Here is a 20,758-nt window from a genome sequence, read left to right as displayed (position 1 = left end):
TTGATGACTATTGTTCCTCGTTTGAATGTTATCACTTGATTAAGCCTCTTCAAACATTACAGACTAAAATATATATATAAAAGCATGTATAATTCCTCTCGATATCAGATCAATATAGGTACCGGACAGTACTCTGCAATATCGGTCTCGTATCGGAAGTGAAAATGTTGCGTCGGGACACCCCTAATCTTTTGTAGCATGCATTGCCCTTTCTTTCCTTACCATTTCTATGAAGATGCGTTTGTGTCCCAGGTTCAGTGTGTTGGTGGGGGCTCCCAAGGCCAACACCTCCCAACCTGGCATTGTGGAGGCCGGGTCCGTCTACTACTGCCCTTGGCCGGGCCTGCCTGACAGCTGCAGACAAGTACCCTTTGACAATGCCAGTGAGTTCCCTCCCTTATTTTTGTCTGAACTAAGAGCTGTCTTCATATATTTGATGGAACCCCTTTAAAACTAAAGGTGACCTCAGTTGTTACATTTGGAACTAATGAGTAACTTGCATGTTTAAAAATGTTTGCATGGAAAAACACGAGTGATAAGACATATGGCTTTTATCAAAAAAGATGGATGGCAGATTTGCTGGAGCAGGACCGAATAGTTTGATATGCAAAGTATCCAATCAGTCTCTGCTCCATCTCTAATGTGTGCAGTGGATAGAGGTTAAAATCCAGAACAAGTGAAAACACAAGAAAGGCGGGGAGTGTGGGGAGGGAAGGGGGGGGGGGGCGCTTTGTATGCACATGGGAATTTAGTTCCCTTTCGGAAGAAAGAAGGGGGATTGGGTGAGGTCTGCTTTTCATTACATCTTGAAAATGTATCCCTGTCTCTTTTCCCCTCCTCTTGTCTCCCCTTCTCTCCCATCAATCCACGCCCTCGCTCTTTCTCTCTTTGAGATGACTTAACATTCTCAGAATGAGAGGGCAAAAATGACTTTTTCACACCTACTTGTCTGGAGGAAGTAGCTTTAAATAAGCATCTGAGCAGCATCAAATTTGAAGGCTTTGTAAAGACAAGTTATGACCCACGCATATTGGGGGGGGCTATTCTATACTGTATATACGGTACTGTGACAGTGTACAGGGATGTGATTTTTCCCGCTAATTCGCGGAATTCCGCTTTTTTTATCTCCAAAAATAAAAATTTAAAATTTCCTTTTTTTGTGTGTATGCACATGACTCCGACAGATAACATCTTCTGCTATAACAAAGACATTTGTGGTATGCTCTAATATGAGTTACTTTTCATTTGGTCATGATACAATTATTTGTTCATGAAATTTGAACTCTTCAACATTATTTATGTGTTAACTTAGTAATCACATTAGTTAGATATGATGATATTCTCAGTGATAGTTTTTAAAAGCAAAGGCAGTCCAATGTTTTTGAATGTGACTGATTTTGAGTTGACTAAAACTGCCATTTTATATGGGATAATTCAATATACATTGAAAATTGATGCTGTTGTTTTGTCTATTTCTTTGTCTATGTGAGTGCATTGAAAGTACTTAAAAACACGGAAAGCCCATGAGCTCCGGGGGGCTTCGCCTGGACCTAGCTGGGTGCCGGCGGCCCCCAGACCCCCGGCTAAATTTTCAGATAATTTCACTTTGGTCAAATCACATCCCTGAGTGTAGGCCAATCAATTGCTTTTTTTTTTTTTTAAAGGACCGTCTTTACAACAGACATTTGGATATAATAAAACAGTAGGACATTTTTTGAAAGAGGTGGTGCAGAGGCCAACTATTTTCAGTGAGGATTTAGAAAAAGTTGAATTTGAGACACCATGGCATCAATGGAATTCTTCGCTACTTTCCAGAATTGATGGCACTGCCAATAAGCCACTCGCGGCCAAAGCCTGAGATCCGCCATCTTACGTCGCCACTGTTAATGACAACAAATATTTGAGTAGCAATTGGAGATACACCTTAAAAAAAATAATATGCACATTCTTACTGATGAAATGTCCACCAAACACGGTGGCATTTTCGCCGTGGAATGTGAACGCGCCATGGAGAAATCAAGTGAGAGTGGCAGTGTAAAATGGCTGCCGGTGGCTTCATTTCTTGCTATATGGTGAGTAGGCAATATTGTGAGTCCATCATATATACAAGTACGTTAGTGCTTATAAGTTTGTCATGAACCAGGAAGTAGCCTTCTCACTAACTACTGTACTTTTCTACTCTCACGCGGGCGGCCATTTTGTCACTTGCCTGTCGACTGAAAATGACATCACAGTTGCTCAGTGCTCAGGTAATGATCAATCACGGCTCAGCTTGAGAATGTCACATAACCAAACTCAGAAAACAGGTAAGCCGTGATCGGTCGTACCCTGAGCCCTGAGCAACTGTGACGTCATCTTCAGTCGACAGCAAGTGGCAAAATGGCCGCCCCATGAGATGGATAATAATGGGTGGATTTTGTTTCTTAATTGGTATTTCATAAACACAATGACAATCAGAATGCCATGTTTATATAAATGGAGGCTCAAACAACATATTATTTAAAGAAAATTTTGTAAAAATATGGGAGAAATTTCAAAACTCTTTATTCTGTTCCAGTGTTTTATTGAGCACAACATTGCTGTTATGTGTTTAGCTGATGTCATGTTGGACTTCTTTACATAGTAAACTAACTGATGGGGTAATTGTTATTTTCTTTCTTCCTATTCTTGTTTTTCTTTTTACTTCAACTTATATTTTATACTTGTAATGTGTTTTGTTTATGTTTATATGCTCAATAAAACCAATTGTTATTTCTATCCCAACATTGGGATACCATCTGCACAGTTAGTTTTTAAATGGGTTAAAATTGCATGTTAATAAGCCAGGAGAAGCAAGTGTGCAGTAATCTAAATACCAGCGTTTGTATCTCTTTGTGCACCACTAAGTGATTGATGACCAAGGCCATAGTGGATTTTTCTCAGAGTTACAGCAGGCCCAATATTACAGTTACAAACATCTGTGCGTGTGCGTGCATCTTGCTGGTTATTATCCACACGTCAATTTCACATGCACCTGATTAAGTCTAGTACGTACGTATCTGCGTGTGACAAAAGGCAGACTTGTCATGTCACGTCAGCATATCGTGGCGGATGGAAGACTGAAGCCGATTAGTGGGACGGGTAGACTGTATGGACAAAAGTATTGGGACACCTGTGCATACAGGAAGAGAAAATAAAAGAAGTCGGATTGCCATTTTGTAGCTATAACAGCTAGTAAGTGTTCGACAAGGTGAAGAAGAGTTTGTCTGTGGGAATTTGAGAATCAGAAAGTTTGTTAACTCATTCACTCCCAGCCATACACTGAAGCAACCCCCTTCGCTCCCGGCTGTTTGACTGGATTTTAACAGATTTTGCAAGGCCCACAGAATATTGTGTTATATTGCTATAAAAACATGGAACCAACCAAAAGAAAGATTAGATTCTCCTCTTTCATAAACTATATTTGTATGTTTCCATTTTGCAGCAATCAGCATTAGAGTATAGCTAAGTTTCATCAATATTCGCATTCCTGGTGAAAACACAACGTGACCCTGGCTGATCTCTTATACTCTGCTGCCACCTGCTGGCCGTTTTTTGTGTGTGTGTGTGTGTGGGGGGGGGGGTAATAACTACTATTGCTTTAAGCCACCTCTTCATGTCAGAAGCTGCATCAAAGCCTTCTGTATGGTCTTGCATAAAAAACATATAAATATGTTTTTGGGAGTGAAGGACAAAGTATTAGAAAAACGTATTGACACGTTTTTGGGTTTGAATGAGCTAATATTGGGCCTCACACAATCTCTTTTTTTAATTCATCCCAAAGGTGTCAGGTCTCTCAAATTCCTTCACACCAAACCAAGCATTCCTCGACGGACTTCACTGTTTGGCCACACTGAAGCACATGTGAATGAAACCTTAACCCACCATGTCAAATTTGGAGTTTGGAGTGGAACAGTGTCATGTCAGTCAATCTTCCAAATGGTCACCTATAAAATGGCCACTTCCTGTTCAGTAAATGATGTCGTCCAGGCATTGTTGTGAACGGGTCAACTCAACATGTGCATATGCATAGTGCGAATTTGAGTGAGCGTGTGTTGGAGGAAGGTGTTTAACAAGGATGGAGGGTACACATTCCTAGAGACCCAGCTGCAATCATGTTGGGAAATATCCACAAAAAAACACATACACACTCCATTACACCAATCTTAACACAATTTAATTCAGTCAGTGGGGAGATGCTTGTAATGTGTTTGTCTCCCAGGTGTTGTTATATTTTATGAGATCAGCTTTCGTTATTTAAGAAAAAAAAAAGAGCACTAACATCCTGACAAATGTCTGTTTCTGTGGAGCAAATGCTGTTTTGGTGTTTATTTATTGGTCTGTTTAAAACTTTGTTTTATCAAAGTCAAATGCTTTCCATCCTCTCATACTCCCAAGAATGGAGTCAGTGCCAAAGTTTCAGTTCATGGCAATGAATTTTTGCTCATTCTTCTCCACAGATAACCGCATGATAAAGGTAAATGGCAGCAGAGAACCTTTGGAGTTTAAGTCCCATCAGTGGTTTGGAGCATCGGTGAGGACACACAAAGGCAAAGTGGTGGTAAGTAATAGTTGGAAAATTGTAATAAAATGTTTATTGTCATTGTTGCAAAAATGAGAAGCAGTTTAGCAGCTCCGGGTTTAGTGACACGCCAGACTGTATATCACAGCAAACGATGTGCAACGAGGTACATAATAGATGTCAGAGTTCTGCGGCAGTAAAAAAGAATCAAGAGCCGTGCGCTGTAATATGAGTAAGAGAATGACAGTAGTTTAGAATGTGACAATAATAATGAAATATATTACTATGATATTAACTGGTGGGATGAAAAAGTTGAAAAAAACGTGCTGTGCATTTGGTGATAGAAAGTAGACTCGACGTTTGACCAGATGAGCCAGGTCTAAGTTGTGGTGCATTTGGTGTCATGCAATTTTGCTGGATTTGATCCAGATTCTGCATTCTGCTGATGTGTGTGGTGGATGTCATCGTATTTCAAATTTAAGGGGAATGAGAAAAGGCAATTTCAAAAAAAAATTAAGAGAATGAAAGGAGTCGTTTCAATTGGCCGGGAATCAAGTCGACTTTGTTTACTCCCACAACGGAGTAATCAAATTTATAATAAATAAATTAATTAATTTATAACTCCGCCTGTCTACGAAAATACTAAAAGAAAGAAAATTCTACCAACCAAAATACAGTATATGAATTATCAATTTCATGAATGAATGAATTATCAATTTACAATCATGTTGCTTATCTACTGCATACATTTATGGCCCTAAACCTAAAGTGAATTATCATCAGTTCATGTTTTTCTTTTTTCTTTTTGCATGTTTTTGTACTTAAACGTTCCTCTCTGTTAAAGTATTCTAAAACAATCAAATGTTCAGATATATAAGTAAATAAGTCATTTTGTGTATTATTTATTTATTTTAATAATCGGCCGATTAGAATTATTTTTCTGTCAAACATTGGAAGCGGTATCTTCTAAAACAATCAAATGTTCAGATATATAAGTAAATAAGTCATTTTGTGTATTATTTATTTATTTTAATAATCGGCCGATTAGAATTATTTTTCTGTCAAACATTGGAAGCGGTATCGGCCTAAAAAAAAATCCATATTGATTGATTGATAACCCTATGCACTTAAAAGTTCCGTTTGTATATATTTTTGTTTATTATTTATCATTTATTTTGAAAAGATTGCAATTTTTAAAAAGTAGAAAATGAAAGTGGATTTTCTGCTCCTCTTCTGCTTTTGAGCTTGTTTTCCAAAAAGTCAACTTGTGATGTATTGTGCAGGCGTGCGCTCCGCTCTACCACTGGCGTACGGTGAAGTTGAGCGGGGAGATGGATCCCGTGGGTACCTGCTACGTGGCCGTCCAGAACTTCAGTGCCTACGCAGAATACTCGCCGTGTCGGACCAGTGAGTCACTCTACAATTCCGCCTACGCTTCCTATCCATCTCACCTATTTTTTTTATTTTTTTTTTTGCAACTGTCTGTATGAATCCAAATGTAGTGCATGCCTAGCCACAACATAAAGTAAAAGTGCTTAGAAAAATAATTTTGTGATGCGTTAATTTAACGCATTAATCTAATGTTCTTTTAAGTGGACACTTTTAAATGAACACCTTTCTAAAAATAAATAAATACTTTGTATAGTGGCAGAACAGTTATCCGATACAACTCTTGATGTATCTGATTAGATTGTGCAATGCTACCGGAATAGGTGTCTGTCAAAATAGCTTATCTTGCAATCTCAAACAAACACCCCGCACATAAATGGACTTGCTACTTCACATCTCCCTTTCAAGTCTCTCCCCACTGATAGCATATCTGTGTCTTTTTTCCTGTCACCTTAATGGGCTTGTAGGGATTTTCCTGCCTTGCACCCTAACCCTTCCGCCCTCACATCCAGGTCCGTCCTCCCCGCAGGGTGATGTGAGCCTGATAAAGCCGAATGGAGGCTATCAGGTGGCACATCATAAACAGAAGATCAAATGTAGACTTTATCGTCGGCTTCACCGCTAACAAATCCTTCACTGTTGGCGCTCGAACATACGCGACATGTATGTGGCGGTGCAAACAAAGCCCCACTTAACACAGCGAACCGTGTTGTTCTCCGGGGAGACATAAAGCCGCGCTATATTTCCTATCATATATCAGATTTCTGTGCTTCTACTAACACGTGAATGCGCGCCCTCCCTACATCCCATAAATCACGTCGTGTTTATACGCTCATGTGCGTTGTTACACATCATCAAGCTTCACCTCGGGGTGCCTCCAACACGGGTAACAATCCATCCTTTTCATTTTCAAGCACAGTTAGGCGATGTAATTCAAATAAAAACACACTTTCGACCATATTGTTTTTCTTTTCTTTTCTTTTTTTACTCTCCCGTGTCAGATGAGCGTGTAGCTCTCGAAAACAAACCTTTCCACTGATTAAAACAAATGGCATGCCGCCTCTTTACGCTCAATTGTGTGTGCGTACGTGTGCTTATGTGGTTTGCAGACGACCCGGATCCAGAGGGGCAGGGCTTCTGCCAGGCGGGCTTCAGTGTGGATTTCACCAAGGTACGAATGACCGCAACAAGACTCCCTGAACGCATCACGACACTTAAAGCGGAGAACTCCCTTTTGCGATTTATCGTGAAAGATGGGGAGCCTGTTTGTCCCATGGGGGGCCTCTCGTCCCATTGCGCCTCATAACACAATAGACTAAATACACACAAATGCATTCTTTCACTGTAAAGTCAGCGGGACCTTTAACCTCCATCTCACGGTCCAACGTAACCCTCCTGTACAGGAAGCTCTCACTCTGCAGAAGTTGTCAACGTATGACAAAACAAAACAAAACAAACACACAAACGCGCACGGGACCACATTTGTTTCCACGCAAATAGTCACGTGCACTCACAAGTTCCTGTCACATGACTAACCGCAAGTAATTGTATTTATTCCAGGAAGGAAGGCTGGTGGTAGGAGGCCCTGGAAGCTTTTACTGGCAAGGTAAATGCAGTAACACACTCAACTGATGGAGTGGAACCTCTGAAGTCAAATAAGTTCAAATACAACCAAACATCCATCCATAAAGCTCCCAAAAGTTGACTGGAATGTAAACAGAGACATTTAATGAGGGCCTGAAATGTAACTCAAATCCACGAATTATCCATGCGTCCATTTTCTATACTGCTTATCCTCATTAGTGTCACGGGTGAGCTGGAGCCTGTCCCATCGCAAGGCGCGCGTGAAAAAAAAAAACAACATTCACATTTCACACACATATTTTTACACCTACAGATAAGTGCTTCATTTTCGGGACTGGTGTAAATCCTTCACGGCGTAACTGCACGGAGGCAGGTTAGACCCGATGTTGGTAATTTCTCAAACGAGTGCTGATGTTTTTAATGTCGCAAAAGTTTGACCCAGGAGCAGATTATTTTCAACAGGAAATAAAACAAAGAAGTGAGGTTGACCAGTAATCACTTAATAAAGTTTGTTCATTTTTTAGAGGTCCCACTGCACAGAGTTAAGGTGATGCATGGACATTTTATTGCTTTTGTGTTTGTTTTTTTGATTACATTTTTTCTACATTTTTTGCTATAAATTTTCTGACATTTTTAGCAATTTTGTGGACATTTTAAGGTAATTTTGGGGATTTCTTCTTTTGTTTTTAAACATTTTATTAGTTACTTTTTGAGAGTTTTTCTTTTCTGCCTTTTTTTTTATAATTCATTTTTTGGCAATTCTAAACATATTTTATGGTAATTGTATGCCTCTTTTCTTTTCTTTTGGGACATTTTACTGTTTCTTTTTGAAAATTAAATTTTCTGTCTTTTCAAAAATAAATTTTCATACTTTTTTGGAAATTTTGTGCCCATTCTATGGTAATTTCCTGCTCTTTTTGGACATTTTATGTTAACATTTTGGACATTTTTAGGTATTTAAAAAAAAAAATTACCTTTCGCCACTTTTTCTGACAACTTACAAATTTGGACTGACATTTTTTAATGTTTAATTATTCCTTTTTTAATCTAAATCGCTAATTCGTTCAACAATTATTTTATCTAATAAATAGAATAAATATGTATTAATTTCTACAAAAAAATTGGGGGGGGGGGGGAGATCCACTGGGAGCCAAAAGGAGAGGGACTTAAAGAGCCACATGTGGCTCCAGAGCTGCAGGTTGCAGACCCCTGGGCTACACAATGAGCTGATCTGGGGCGAGGGTGGGGTGAGGGGCTTTACGAGGAGCGCCGGCCCCTCTGCTCCATGATAAAGCTTGCAGGGGAAAGAGGCTCTGAGAAGGAAAGGTGTGATAGCGGGTCATTAAGGAGATGACAGTAACGTGTTGCAGAAGGCTGCGAGAGGGATGCGAGGTGAGGGAGGGGCTGAAGCATTTAGACAGCGCAGATGCATTTCCTGCACGATAAATTGCTTTCAGGATGTTGAGTCCGAGCAGAATGCTGAAATGTCATCCAAGTGGAGTTCACCCGTACAAGTGTGCCAGTACTCCCACTATTCCAGGTGTGCTCTCAAGGGTCCCCCCTTTCCTCTTCACTTATTCTAAATTAGGAAAACACTGTTCCGCAAATGCTCATTTATCTCTAATTTCCTGTTTTATTCAAAATGGCATAAAAGCAAGATAGAGTGTAATGCACGCTTCCACCAAAGTTAAGCATTTTAGCACAAGGGAATTTTTTTCAGTTCTATTTGTCCATCTATCTTTTTAGTTAGCAGCCTAGCTCCTGGTTTATGTAGAATGACAACACTATGTGACTTTTCCGTGGGAAAACATTGCTTGCTAGGGCAGGAGGAATATTTGCCCTGTGGCTCAAATAAAGGAGAAATAATAAGAAAATAAATCTTCCCAAAGCATAAACATGATTGTGGAGCGCGGTGTTTGTTTGTCCATCAGTATGTTGATAATGATGGGGTCACGGCATTTTTTGTTTCTGTTACGATTACGAGGAATTTTTCTATTCTGCCTTGTGAAAAAAAAATCCTCTAACAAATCTGTAAAAACATTACAGAATGTCATATTTGTGTTTGTTCTTTTGCATTCCAGGGCAGTGGGAATGTTCAAATGTAAAATAAATAAATAAGAGGAATTAAATAATTGTACAGTGCTGTGACATAACAAAACAAAAGTGTGGGGGAAATGTTAAACTAATAGAAATAGTTCAAATGAATTTTTGACGTTTATAGCCATCAATGACAGTGAATGAGGGGATGAGGGGAGCTGCTTCGATTGGTCGGGAGTCGGCTGGATTCCTTCCGACAACGGCATTCAATGGCATTTGTTGTTTCCAACAACCAAGTAAAGTCCAGTAACCTCGATTAAATTTTTGCAGATTGTGTGATTTTTCACATAGTCCTGCTAACACAACTATTACATAGCTAATTAACTATTAATCAAAACAACACACCAGTACACCTTTAGTGAAGATTTAAAAAAATAAATAAATAAATAAGGCAGAAAGAGTTGTATAGAAACCACCAAATAATATTTGTATGATTGGGGTTTGTTGTTTGTTAGTGGTGCCGTTGTTACTTAGCATATAAAAGCCAAAACTCCACTAATGGACTGCTTGCTTCCTCTCGGTGCCCTCATCTCAGCAAGGCCGGCCGGCTGCCTCCAGTTAAAATACTTCCGCTTAATGTTTATAAAAGCACTTTGCCTGGATTTTATAGACTATTATATGAAACAATCAGCAGCAGCAGTAGAGCCATATATACTCCCTGGACACTTCATTAGGTACACTCACACAATATCCAATACAAGACCCGTATAGAGAATTGTCTTTGAAAAGATAATCACGCTCCGTTTTGATTGGCACCGCCAGGGAGGCATTTATTTAACAGTTTGTTTATTATTTTGGCTATAGTTCACAGTGGGGAAGAAATTTAGTGTATCGTACTGAGACCACCTGTCAGTATGATACAGTGCAATCCAACCACCAAAATATGCACATTCTGTTGTGCCTAATATTGTGGCCAGTCAGTGTATGGCCAGCCCATTACTTGGCGTAATAGGTGCTCAATTATAAAACCATGTGTCATTAATCAAGTTTAATGGTGAGTTTAATGTGTTGATGTGTTATTTTGGGAGATAAAGTCAGGCCAAGTAGGCAATGTTGAGCTGTCCAGAAGGTTAAGAGTGCACCGTTTCCTCTGCCTGAGTCCCAACACGCGCACGCATGCACATTAAAGACGATTTATGGAAGCTTGAGTACGGCTGTAGATAAATTGGTTTGTTTGTTTGACCTGCTGTTCAACAGCAGAGCAAAGGTGTTGTTTGTGTCTCTGCAAGCGCATGTAAATCATAAACCCTCACTGTGGAGTTTTAAGGAACATGAGGAATATGTTTCCTGTTTTTCACTCTACTAATGATGGGTTTTACCTCCCCTCAGGCTTGACGCCAGTTGTGTCGCGAGTTCTACGCATGCGGTGCTAAGCAGATGCAACGTTTTCACCCTGCTTGTTTATTCCATGTACAGTATCTCTATTTTGTGTGTGTGTGTGTGTGTGTGTGTAGGTCAGGTGATGACAGCAGGCGTAGCTGAGATACTGAACGGCTACTCCTTGAAAGCTGTGCTGAGACGAGTTCCAGGAGAGAAACACACCTCCGCTGCTGAAGACACGCACGATGACAGTTACCTCGGTATTTACTACAAATAATGAGTCTTTGTATGCCAGCGATAACTAATGATCTTCCCCTACCACCACATATCATTGTGTAGGCCTACAGTGGTGCCTTGAGATATGAGTGACCCAATTTAACCAGTGGGCAGTATTTTATTTTGAAAAGGCTTGGTCAGAACCAACAAAAAGCCAAAAAATGGTCACAATAATGCCTAGGGGTTAAGTTGTCATACAGACAGTTTTTTTGCTTTGAGTATAATAGCACTAAATGGCTACAGTGAACTCAGCTCCACTAAATTTACAATAACTAGCAGTTTGGAAAATAGTAAACAAATCATCAAAAAAGATGCTTCAAGCTGTTTAATGGCACTTCTAGTCAAAATAATGTAAAACAAAGAGAACTACTCATTTTGTATTTAAAACAACTACAAAACGTAGCTTTAAAAATGTCCTGCTAGTTTAATGCTAACACAAAATGGACACCACCTTTAGCATGTTAACAGTTAGCATTGACAATAGAGGTTTTTCTAACATTCAAGCAATAGATATTTGAACACAAACAGTGGCACAACATATGTTGATAGATCATATCATGGCCTGCTAGCTTAATGCTTACACACAACGGACACCGCCTTTAGCATGTTAACAGTTAGCATTGACAATAGAAGTTTTAGAACATTCAAGCGATAGATGTTTGAACACAAACAGTGGAGCATCATGCCCTGCTAGCTTAATGGTAACGCACAATGGACACCTCCTTTGGCTTGTTAACAGTTAGCATTGACAATAGAGGTTTTTAGAACATTCAAGCAATAGATATTTGAACACAAACAGTGTGGAGCAACATATGTGGATAGATATCTTTGTTCACATGCTGCACAAAATATTTTTTTCTTTACATTATATTTAATTATGTTACGCTATATTTCATAAAGTAGAATATTATCAAGAGTTATTTTTCCCTATAAAAAACACAAGCACAGCGTTTTTTGTTTGTTTTGGGGGACGGCTGGAACAGATTAATGACTTTTCCATTTATTTCATTGGCGAAAGATGATTTGAGATACGAGTCTTTTGTGTTAGGATCGAGGTCATGGAACACATTGAACTTGGATCTCAAGGAACCACTGAATGTACTTTTTTGACATCTTGGTTTCATTGTAAGCCGTGAAATTTTTCTAATGTAAAATATTTGCCTTGGCCCAATAAAAGTTGGGAAATACTGTTCCATAGACATTATCGCCAAACTGAAAAAAAGTTGACATGACAGTGTATCTTTCCCAGCAGGATCAATTGCTGGTAATAGGTTAAAGATATGGACTTGGCTGTCACCTCATTTTGTGGGATAGCAAATAAAAACAATGAAGACTTACTCTGACAATAAAAAACAATTCGTGAGAATTAGAAGAACAGAGTCAGTTGTATAATACATCTATGATGCAAACATATGAGCCTTAACCTGCAGGAGAGGTCGTCAGGTAGTCGCCAAGCTTCAGTCGGGATTGACTAGCCAGGTCTCGTATCCTCGCTCTTGTCCCACCGACCTCATAAGGCTCTCTCTGACGTTTCTCCCAGCCTACGTACGTCTTTTTTCCTCAAGTGGCCTCTCAGTCAAACCTTTGTCACTAGATTCCACGCCAATTGAGCTGGGAATCCCCAAATCGTGACCGTCATCAACCATGTTATTCGACCCCTTGTTCCGGCAATCGTTGCTGGAATTGAGCTTTTATCTTCTCTGCAGCTTCTTCACAGCCTCCTCTTACGGCATTGTTAACTCCACCAGGATTCTTTTATTTCCCTCTGTGGACTAGATGATGATGTCGGTCTATAGAGTTGTGGACAGAACAGTACTGCCTCTGGGAAGGGCAAGATTGGCAATACGCTTTTGGATAATATCAAAATTGCGCCAGCTACTGGCCTGGCATGCATACTACATTGTTTTCAGCTCGATTTCACAACATCATTTGTAAATATTTCCCAAATGTCACCAATGTGTCCTAATTGGTAAATGATCTCTCCCTCTAGGTTACTCTGTAGCGGTGGGGGAGTTTACAGGCGATTCGGAACAAGGTGAGAAAACCAACAAAGAACACGTGCAGCACTAACAACAGTACAACTTGTCTCCTTCTCACTTGGGATGCGAACATCGCTGTGGCGTGTGATCGGTTAACCCGAAGGGAGCGAGCGCACAGCTGGGTGACAATGTGCAGCTCGGGATCGCAGGCAATAATGAGAACAGTCTCTGAATGTCTGGGTCGTGACCCCCAGGGGACACGTCTTTGGGAATTACTGATAACGGGATTTCCTGCGCTCCGCTTTGACTGATTAGAATGATTAGTGGCAGACTCCGCAGACCTCTGCAGGTTTAGAATTTCTTCTGGACTTGAACAAAATAGGTAATGAGCTTGTGCTGGATGGATTTAGGAGGATTGCATCTGAAAGGAAAATGGATGTATCATCTGGGGTTTTTGAAAATGTTTTAGCGAAAAATGCATTTTCTCAAATTGTGGCTTCAAGTGCATTGCCCACCACGAATAAACGTCTGAAATCAAAGTAACTGAAATGACATGCGGGCATCAAATAGTAAACCGCTGAGCCCATTTGATCTGTTACTTATGCCATTGCTAAAGCTAACCAAAACAGCAGCACGAGGACCGTCAATATAAGTAAGACCAAAAGAAAGATGGAATTTTTTTTCAGACACTTTAGATTTGTATTGCTTCCTTTTCAGACAACATTGCTGCCAACGTATTTGCCTCCATTTATTATGTCATCTCTTGGCGCCTCTTTGCCAATCACCATTTAGTGGGATTTTTACTGAATGAGCTGCCTTTTATGAACCCCCAATACCCAACCCAAAGGCCCTCCGGCACAACACATGTCAACGAGTCTTAAAAGTTACACCAGCGCTTGGATACAAGCGTTGTACGGAGCTCGCTGCGGTCTCGTGAGTCTTCTTCACAACGTAGAAGTGGTCGTAACTTAAAAGTTCTAGCGGTGCTGGGAAGTTGTGCTTTATGGACAGGAAAGCAAAGGGTCTCTTTGGTCACCCTGAGATGTTAATTGCACCAGAGTCATCAGTCACTATTAGACCGACCATCATTCAGTGTGTTCTCAACTCTTCTTTTCTCACAGTCGCTGCACTGTTTAGTGTTTAAATCCTTTGACAAACCTCTGTCGAGCCCCCGTCTTTGATAGTAAGTCGTTCCCACACGCGCACTAATTCAAGTCTGTGTTGGAATTTTTCAGAGCTCATAGCCGGAGTGCCGAGAGGAGCGCAGAACTTTGGATACGTGAGTATGGAGGCAGGAATGCAAAAAGTGCTTGAGATGTGTGTGTTTTTGCAAGGATTTGGGAGGAAATCATACAATAAGTTGAGAACCTTTTACGATCAAAGTGGCCACGGTGCATTTGAATGACCCCTGAACTCGTGCAAAACCCCCCCGAGGGAGAAAAAAGGTCCCTCTACAATGCGCTCCACAGACATGCAGTGCTAAAGACGTTTCATTTTGTAATCATCTTAGTCACTAAGATGATTACAAAATGAAATGTTTTTTAGTGCATTAAAGGGTTATAGTACATTATTATTATACATTATAGTACGGATACAAGCGGCCGAAATGAGTTTCCTCCGCAGGGTAGCCGGGCTCTCCCTTAGAGATAGGGTGAGAAGCTCGGTCATCCGGGAGGGACTCAGCGTCGAGCCACTACTCCTCCACGTTGAGAGGAACCAGTTGAGGTGGCTCGGGCATCTGGTTCGGATGCCTCCTGGACGCCTCCCTGGGGAGGTGTTCCGGGCATGTCAAACCGGCGGGAGGCCCCGGGGACGACCCAGGACACGCTGGAGAGACTACGTCTCTTGGCTGGCCTGGGAACGCCTTCTTGGGATCCCGTCGGAGGAGCTGGGTGAAGTGGCTGGGGAGAGGGAAGTCTGGCCTTCCCTGCTAAAGCTGCTGCCCCCTTGACCCGACCCCGGATAAGCGGAATTGAAGACGGAAAAGTACATTATTGTCACTAAATTCTAACAAAATAGTGTTTAAAAAAATATTTTCTACTCAATACGGTATTACTTATTGTATGGACTTCTGCTAAATTGTCAGTATTGCAAAAAGTGATGAGGACTTAAAAGAGGATGTGTGACAGTTGTGGACTAAAATATGTACTAAAAAAAATGCTATTTTGTATTATAATATATTTATTGGGGGAAAAATACACCCCCAACGGATTACAATATCTATGTAACAGAGGAAAGAAAAACTTTTTTTTCTTGCAATTTACATATATTATATATAAAATTAAACTTTGTATTCGGGAACAAGGCAGAGGGCAGAACTATTATGGTTTCTATGGTAACACATAACATAAACAGCTCTTACTACTGCCAGGACCTGACCAGCCATCGGGAATTTGAGGAGCTTCGACACCCCCCCACCCCTTTTAGATATATGTGCGCACTCCCGTCCCCCAGCAACAAACTGCTGGATGTCGATATTTACTGTCATTATGACTGCATAGGCACATTCCCCAAAAACTTGGGTTACATCACCACTGTAGGAACTGCACTCTGTTGTCAACATAGGACCCCCCCCTGCATTAGACTGATGAAAAGACTGAGTGCAAGGAGGGGTGCACCGATACTTGACTCACGGCGCCTGCCCCCCTATGCTTCGCCACTGGTTCGACTGTGTGACAAACGGATGGGAAACCGATTCCAGATTTGACCACAGTCATTTCAGCGTGTTACACGTTCCTCCAAAAGCATGAGGAATGTCGCTTTTAGAGGCTGGGGAACAATACATCGACTCCGGTGGATGCTTGTGGTTCACCGCGTTGAGACCCGGACCTTGAACTTGTCAAGCATCGTCGCGATACGCAAAGCTGGCATGTGAAAGTGGAGAGAAGCACAAGACCAAACGGGCATCCGTGGGTCCGAACGGCTCGCTCTGGCGCTCTATGCTGTGCTGCGTCAAACTGCCATGCACTCTTATGGGAACTTGTCCCCGGGGCTGACTTTGTCCGTCCTCCCTAATGACACACTGCTTCCGCCGCATGTGGAGGGCGCTGACCCCGCGTCACCCCGCTAACCCGCCGTCACACAGGCGACCCCCCCGTCTTAACCTGTAATCACAGTGCACGCAGAGTACACGCACACTTTGCAACGTTGTGTGTTTTAGAGCTGGGACGGAATGTTGCATTTGTATAATGAGCATAATAGAAAATTGCAAATTGGTTGTTTTCATGTCCCAGACAACCGTCCCATTGGGACTAGTCAAAATTTAACGTTATGAATCTGATATTTGTGTCTTTCTGTTTGTAAATCAATCCTGAGTTAGTGTGTCTTTGCAACATCTGCAATTGCAACTGTGTGTGTGTGCGTGTGTGTTAAGCCCCCGGCTGTCCCCATGTGGTTGTTATTTTAGGTCTTATGAAGGAATTCTCAGCCTCCCCCTCCATCTCTCCCCACAAGCAGGGTTACTTTTGGGGGAAGGGGGGGTTAAAGGGGTGCACGAAGGATGGTAATGGGGGGGGAGGGCAGGATAAAAAACAAAAGAATTTAAGCTTTGTGGTGTTGTTTTTAGTTTTTTATTGTTTGTCTGGTCAGGACAAAGCTTGCTGAGTCATCACAACTCACGAGTGGTCCTTCTGCTTCTTTAGGTTGTGATGATCAACTCCACCAACCTGACCTTCATCCAGAATTTCACTGGAGAGCAGGTAGGAAGCAGCAGCACATCCCAGTCATTACACAAGCATGCGCTTCCAAATGCAAATTATTCTTGGTATAAATCATGCCTCTATGTTTTAGTTACTTTTGTTTTACATTGATGTGTATGAATAAACTTGTCTTATAATCTTAAAAGTGTTTTTTTGGAAATAATTTTTGGTAGTGTGTCTGTGTGTCAGCTATACGAGATTCTGATTTGCGAGTGTAGCTGGCATATTTTGAAAATGTCCGTTAAATTCCATTGGAATGTTTAGCCAGACAAATTTAGGAAATATTCCAAGTTAAACACTCTCCTTTCAAATTTCTTAGAATTATTGGTTAATATATCATTTGATGCTCTTTAATTGAACAGCAAAAATTAAGATTACCCAGTTATAGACCAACCTGTGGTTTTCCAAATTTCCTTAGTAGTTGTACTTTACATCATTGTTTTGCTAATTACTGTTGAGCTTATTATTATTTTTGTAATTGGAGCCAATTCCATCTGACTGGTATTTCTGGCATGGACTAGTCGCGTCCATTTTGACACAATTTGAACTTTAACTAATAAGGTTCTTTATCTTATGATGGGCTACTTCCATTAATTCCACTTCATTAATTTCCCATCTTGAGGTTTTAATTTAGAAAATTATCAGAATTTTTAATCCCCCTTTTACATGCAAACATGTTCATGGGTTACATTAGCACATTGTTCTACAACGCAACAAGAAGTCAGACATTGTTTAACATGACCAGGAATGGTTCTGTCATTTTGTGTTTAAGTTGTTTGCAATTTATAACCTTGTTGTTGGAAGAGAAAATGGAATTTAAAAAGTGTGTTGGAAAGTAAGAGAGAGTCCTTTAGTTTTCCTGAGATTTAGCCTACTTACCTAAATGGTTGGTGTCCCACCATTTTCCCCATGTTAAAATATCTCGATTTTTATGTTTTTAGGATGAAACTGAATGCAGACATCCCAAAAACGTAAAAATATTTTATAAAAAAAAAAAGTGTATTTTTCACATAGAGCGACGATATGTATAATACTTAATACTCTGTCCTTCAGATGGCCTCTTATTTTGGCTACTCAGTGGCTGTAACTGACTTGAACGGAGATGGGTAAGTGGACCGTATTATATTTGTATGTATTGCATGTATATATTGTATTGTCTAAACTCCGCCTTGCACCTCCAGGACGGACGATGTGCTTGTCGGAGCCCCCCTCTACATGGAGAGGGAAATGGAAAGCAAGCCCAAAGAAGTGGGCAGGGTCTACTTGTACCTGCAGCAGGCCCCACTTACCTTTTCCAAACCCGTCACCCTCACCGGCACGCACACCTTCGGCCGCTTCGGCACAGCCATAGCACCTCTGGGAGACGTCAACAACGATGGATACAACGGTAAGCTGGGCGAGTGAAAACAAAGAGTGTGGGAAAGAAACGACGCAAAGGCAATTAAGATGGATGAAATTTATCTGAGCAACACAAACAAATGTGAGAGGAAAAATAACAACTCCTCGCATACTTCACAGTCTTTGCCATTTTTGGCTTGAGGCTGATAGAGAAGTGGCAGATAATAACAAAAACTTGACCTTATTATTGTAACATTATGACATCAATATTACAAAGAATCTTTAATATCCAATTTCCTCGCAGGCTTGTTTATAGGGTTGAAATTAAAGAGAATAAATACAGATTATGTATTTTGTCAAACATATTCACTGGAGCCTGTTCTCACCAGAATTTAGGACGTGTTGGTACAAAATGAATGTGAAGGGATTAGACGAAATTGAGGAATTTGGAGGTTTTGACAAGAGATTTGTATTCCACTCAATTATACGTTATGCCTTTGTCACTGAGGTTGGATCACACTAGAACACATATTACATTTATTAATATGTGTGTATCAGGCATCAACCCGTCTGAACCCGCTGTATTGTTTTTTAAATCATCCCACTAGGCGGCACAGCTGTAGGCACGAGACTAGTGTACGAGTAGTGCACCGCATTTAAAGTGAATGAAAGGAGCCACTTTGATTGAAATCGGCTATGAGCACTCCCACAGCAGCAAATTTACACCGGTCATGAAAATAGGGCCTTCAGTATTAAAGGCGAAGTCAACCTTAAACATTTCTTGACAATAATATATGTGACCTCACTAGTCTAAACATGACATTTTGATTATTACTTTTGTGGAATATAAGTTACGCCCAATTCATACTGACTGCGGAACGGATGCAGAATGGAATAGAAACGCTACAAGAAATAGAAAGCGGATTCGGAGGTGTGGAAGGTTTCCGCAAGGTTTCTGTTTTTCCGAATTCCGCATGTGGATTTTCATTACGCCAAAGAAATTACACGAAACTGGCAGGAAGTCAGGCGTCGGCATCAAAGTAGATCCGGTATATTTCAAAATAAAACTGTTTGCCAACTCGTTTTGTCGAGGGAAGCTAGCTAACTACATAGCTTGACATGAGTCTAACATTTAAAAGACAAAAAAAATAAGCTCAGAATAAATTAAACATGACAAATGAACACCATTTAAACACAAAATGTACTTACCCATGGTAGAAGAGCCATCGGAGAAGTCCCAGAAATAATTTCCAAAAAGCATATCGATGTGACAACTGGCTGGTTGTTATCGCGTGAACTCAACTCTCCAGCATGAACCCCCGTGGTCTTGTGGTCTCACGGGTGCAGATGTCCGGACAAGGACAGCTCAAGCAACCCACTCGGTGTGGATTGGAGTCGGTGAGGATGCCGTACGGAAACCGCTCAGCGTCCGCCCCGCAGTCAGTGTGAATTGGGTGTTATGCAGCAAAATCCAACTATTTTTATCCATCTCAGGGGGCAGCCATTTTGTCACTTGCTGTCGAGTGAAAATTGCATCACAGTTGCTCAGGGCTCAGGCAACAACCAATCACAGCTCACCTGTTTTCTGAAGCTGAGCTGTGATTGGTTGTTACCTGAAACCTGAGCAACTGTGATGTCATTTTCACTCCACAGCAAGTGGCAAAATGGCCGCCTTCTGATATTAATAAAAACTGCTGGATTTTGCTGCTTAACTCTTATTCCACTAATGCAAAATTTACCAGAATATCGTATTTAGACTAGTGGGGCTGGATAGAACATGTTATTGTCAAGAAATGTTGGTGCTTTTACACCTGTATGACAGGTAAGAATGTTAAAATGTTTCTCAAAACATTACATTAAACTCTAAAAAGAGAATTGTTGAACCTATTTAAGATTACAAATTGAATTGTTGACCAACTTTAAAAAATCACTACAATTGGTAACACACGATTGCATTATGTTAGTCCAAAGTGAAGTTTAATTAATTATGAGTTCATTAAACTTAATCCTATGGATTGGAATCACTTTCGATGAATTTAATTCAGGTGAATGTATTAAATTTAATGTGGCTGGCAACCAGTTCAGGGTGTACCCCGCCTACTGCCCGAAGCCAGCTGTGATAGGCTCCAGCACCCCCGCGACACTTCTGAGGAAAAGCGGTTAAGAAAATGGATGGATGGAACTCATAATTAGTTAAATTTAACATATTCACTTTGGACTAACTTAAGTCAATCGTGTGTTACCAATTGAAGCATTTTTTTTTTTAAATTGGTCAACAATTCAATTTGTAATCTTAAATTGGTTCATCAATTCTCTTTTTAGAGTGTATAATGATTTCAATTTTGAAGTCATTGTATTCTATTCCTAAAAAAAACTCAAATTGTAAATACATTTTCCACTGTAATTGGATTATACTCCACCTCAGAGGTTTCAGTATATCAAACAATCCAATTTAATTAATGTAGCACTTTTTATACATAATAAAAATGCATCACTTGGTGCTTTACAGAAATAAAACAACCTAACTGCTGTGCAGA

The 20,758-nt window shown here is 40.5% G+C and overlaps 1 protein-coding gene across 1 annotated transcript in view; it reads left to right on the top strand.

The window, feature by feature from the left end:
- itga8 (integrin, alpha 8) overlaps positions 1 to 20,758 on the top strand; it is a 53,802-nt gene that overhangs the window by 1,288 nt on the left and 31,756 nt on the right. The window contains exons 2-12 of the mRNA XM_077576614.1: positions 253 to 383; positions 4,479 to 4,579; positions 5,824 to 5,947; positions 7,039 to 7,100; positions 7,490 to 7,535; positions 11,065 to 11,190; positions 13,197 to 13,241; positions 14,421 to 14,464; positions 16,827 to 16,883; positions 17,937 to 17,989; positions 18,065 to 18,270. Of these exons, the coding sequence (XP_077432740.1) occupies positions 253 to 383; positions 4,479 to 4,579; positions 5,824 to 5,947; positions 7,039 to 7,100; positions 7,490 to 7,535; positions 11,065 to 11,190; positions 13,197 to 13,241; positions 14,421 to 14,464; positions 16,827 to 16,883; positions 17,937 to 17,989; positions 18,065 to 18,270 (995 nt within the window). The remainder of the gene's footprint in view (positions 1 to 252; positions 384 to 4,478; positions 4,580 to 5,823; positions 5,948 to 7,038; positions 7,101 to 7,489; positions 7,536 to 11,064; positions 11,191 to 13,196; positions 13,242 to 14,420; positions 14,465 to 16,826; positions 16,884 to 17,936; positions 17,990 to 18,064; positions 18,271 to 20,758) is intronic.

Source organism: Vanacampus margaritifer, chromosome 9 (genome assembly GCF_051991255.1).
Source record: "Vanacampus margaritifer isolate UIUO_Vmar chromosome 9, RoL_Vmar_1.0, whole genome shotgun sequence".
NCBI classification, from domain to species: domain Eukaryota; kingdom Metazoa; phylum Chordata; class Actinopteri; order Syngnathiformes; family Syngnathidae; genus Vanacampus; species Vanacampus margaritifer.
This window is presented reverse-complemented; position numbering and strand designations above follow the sequence as displayed.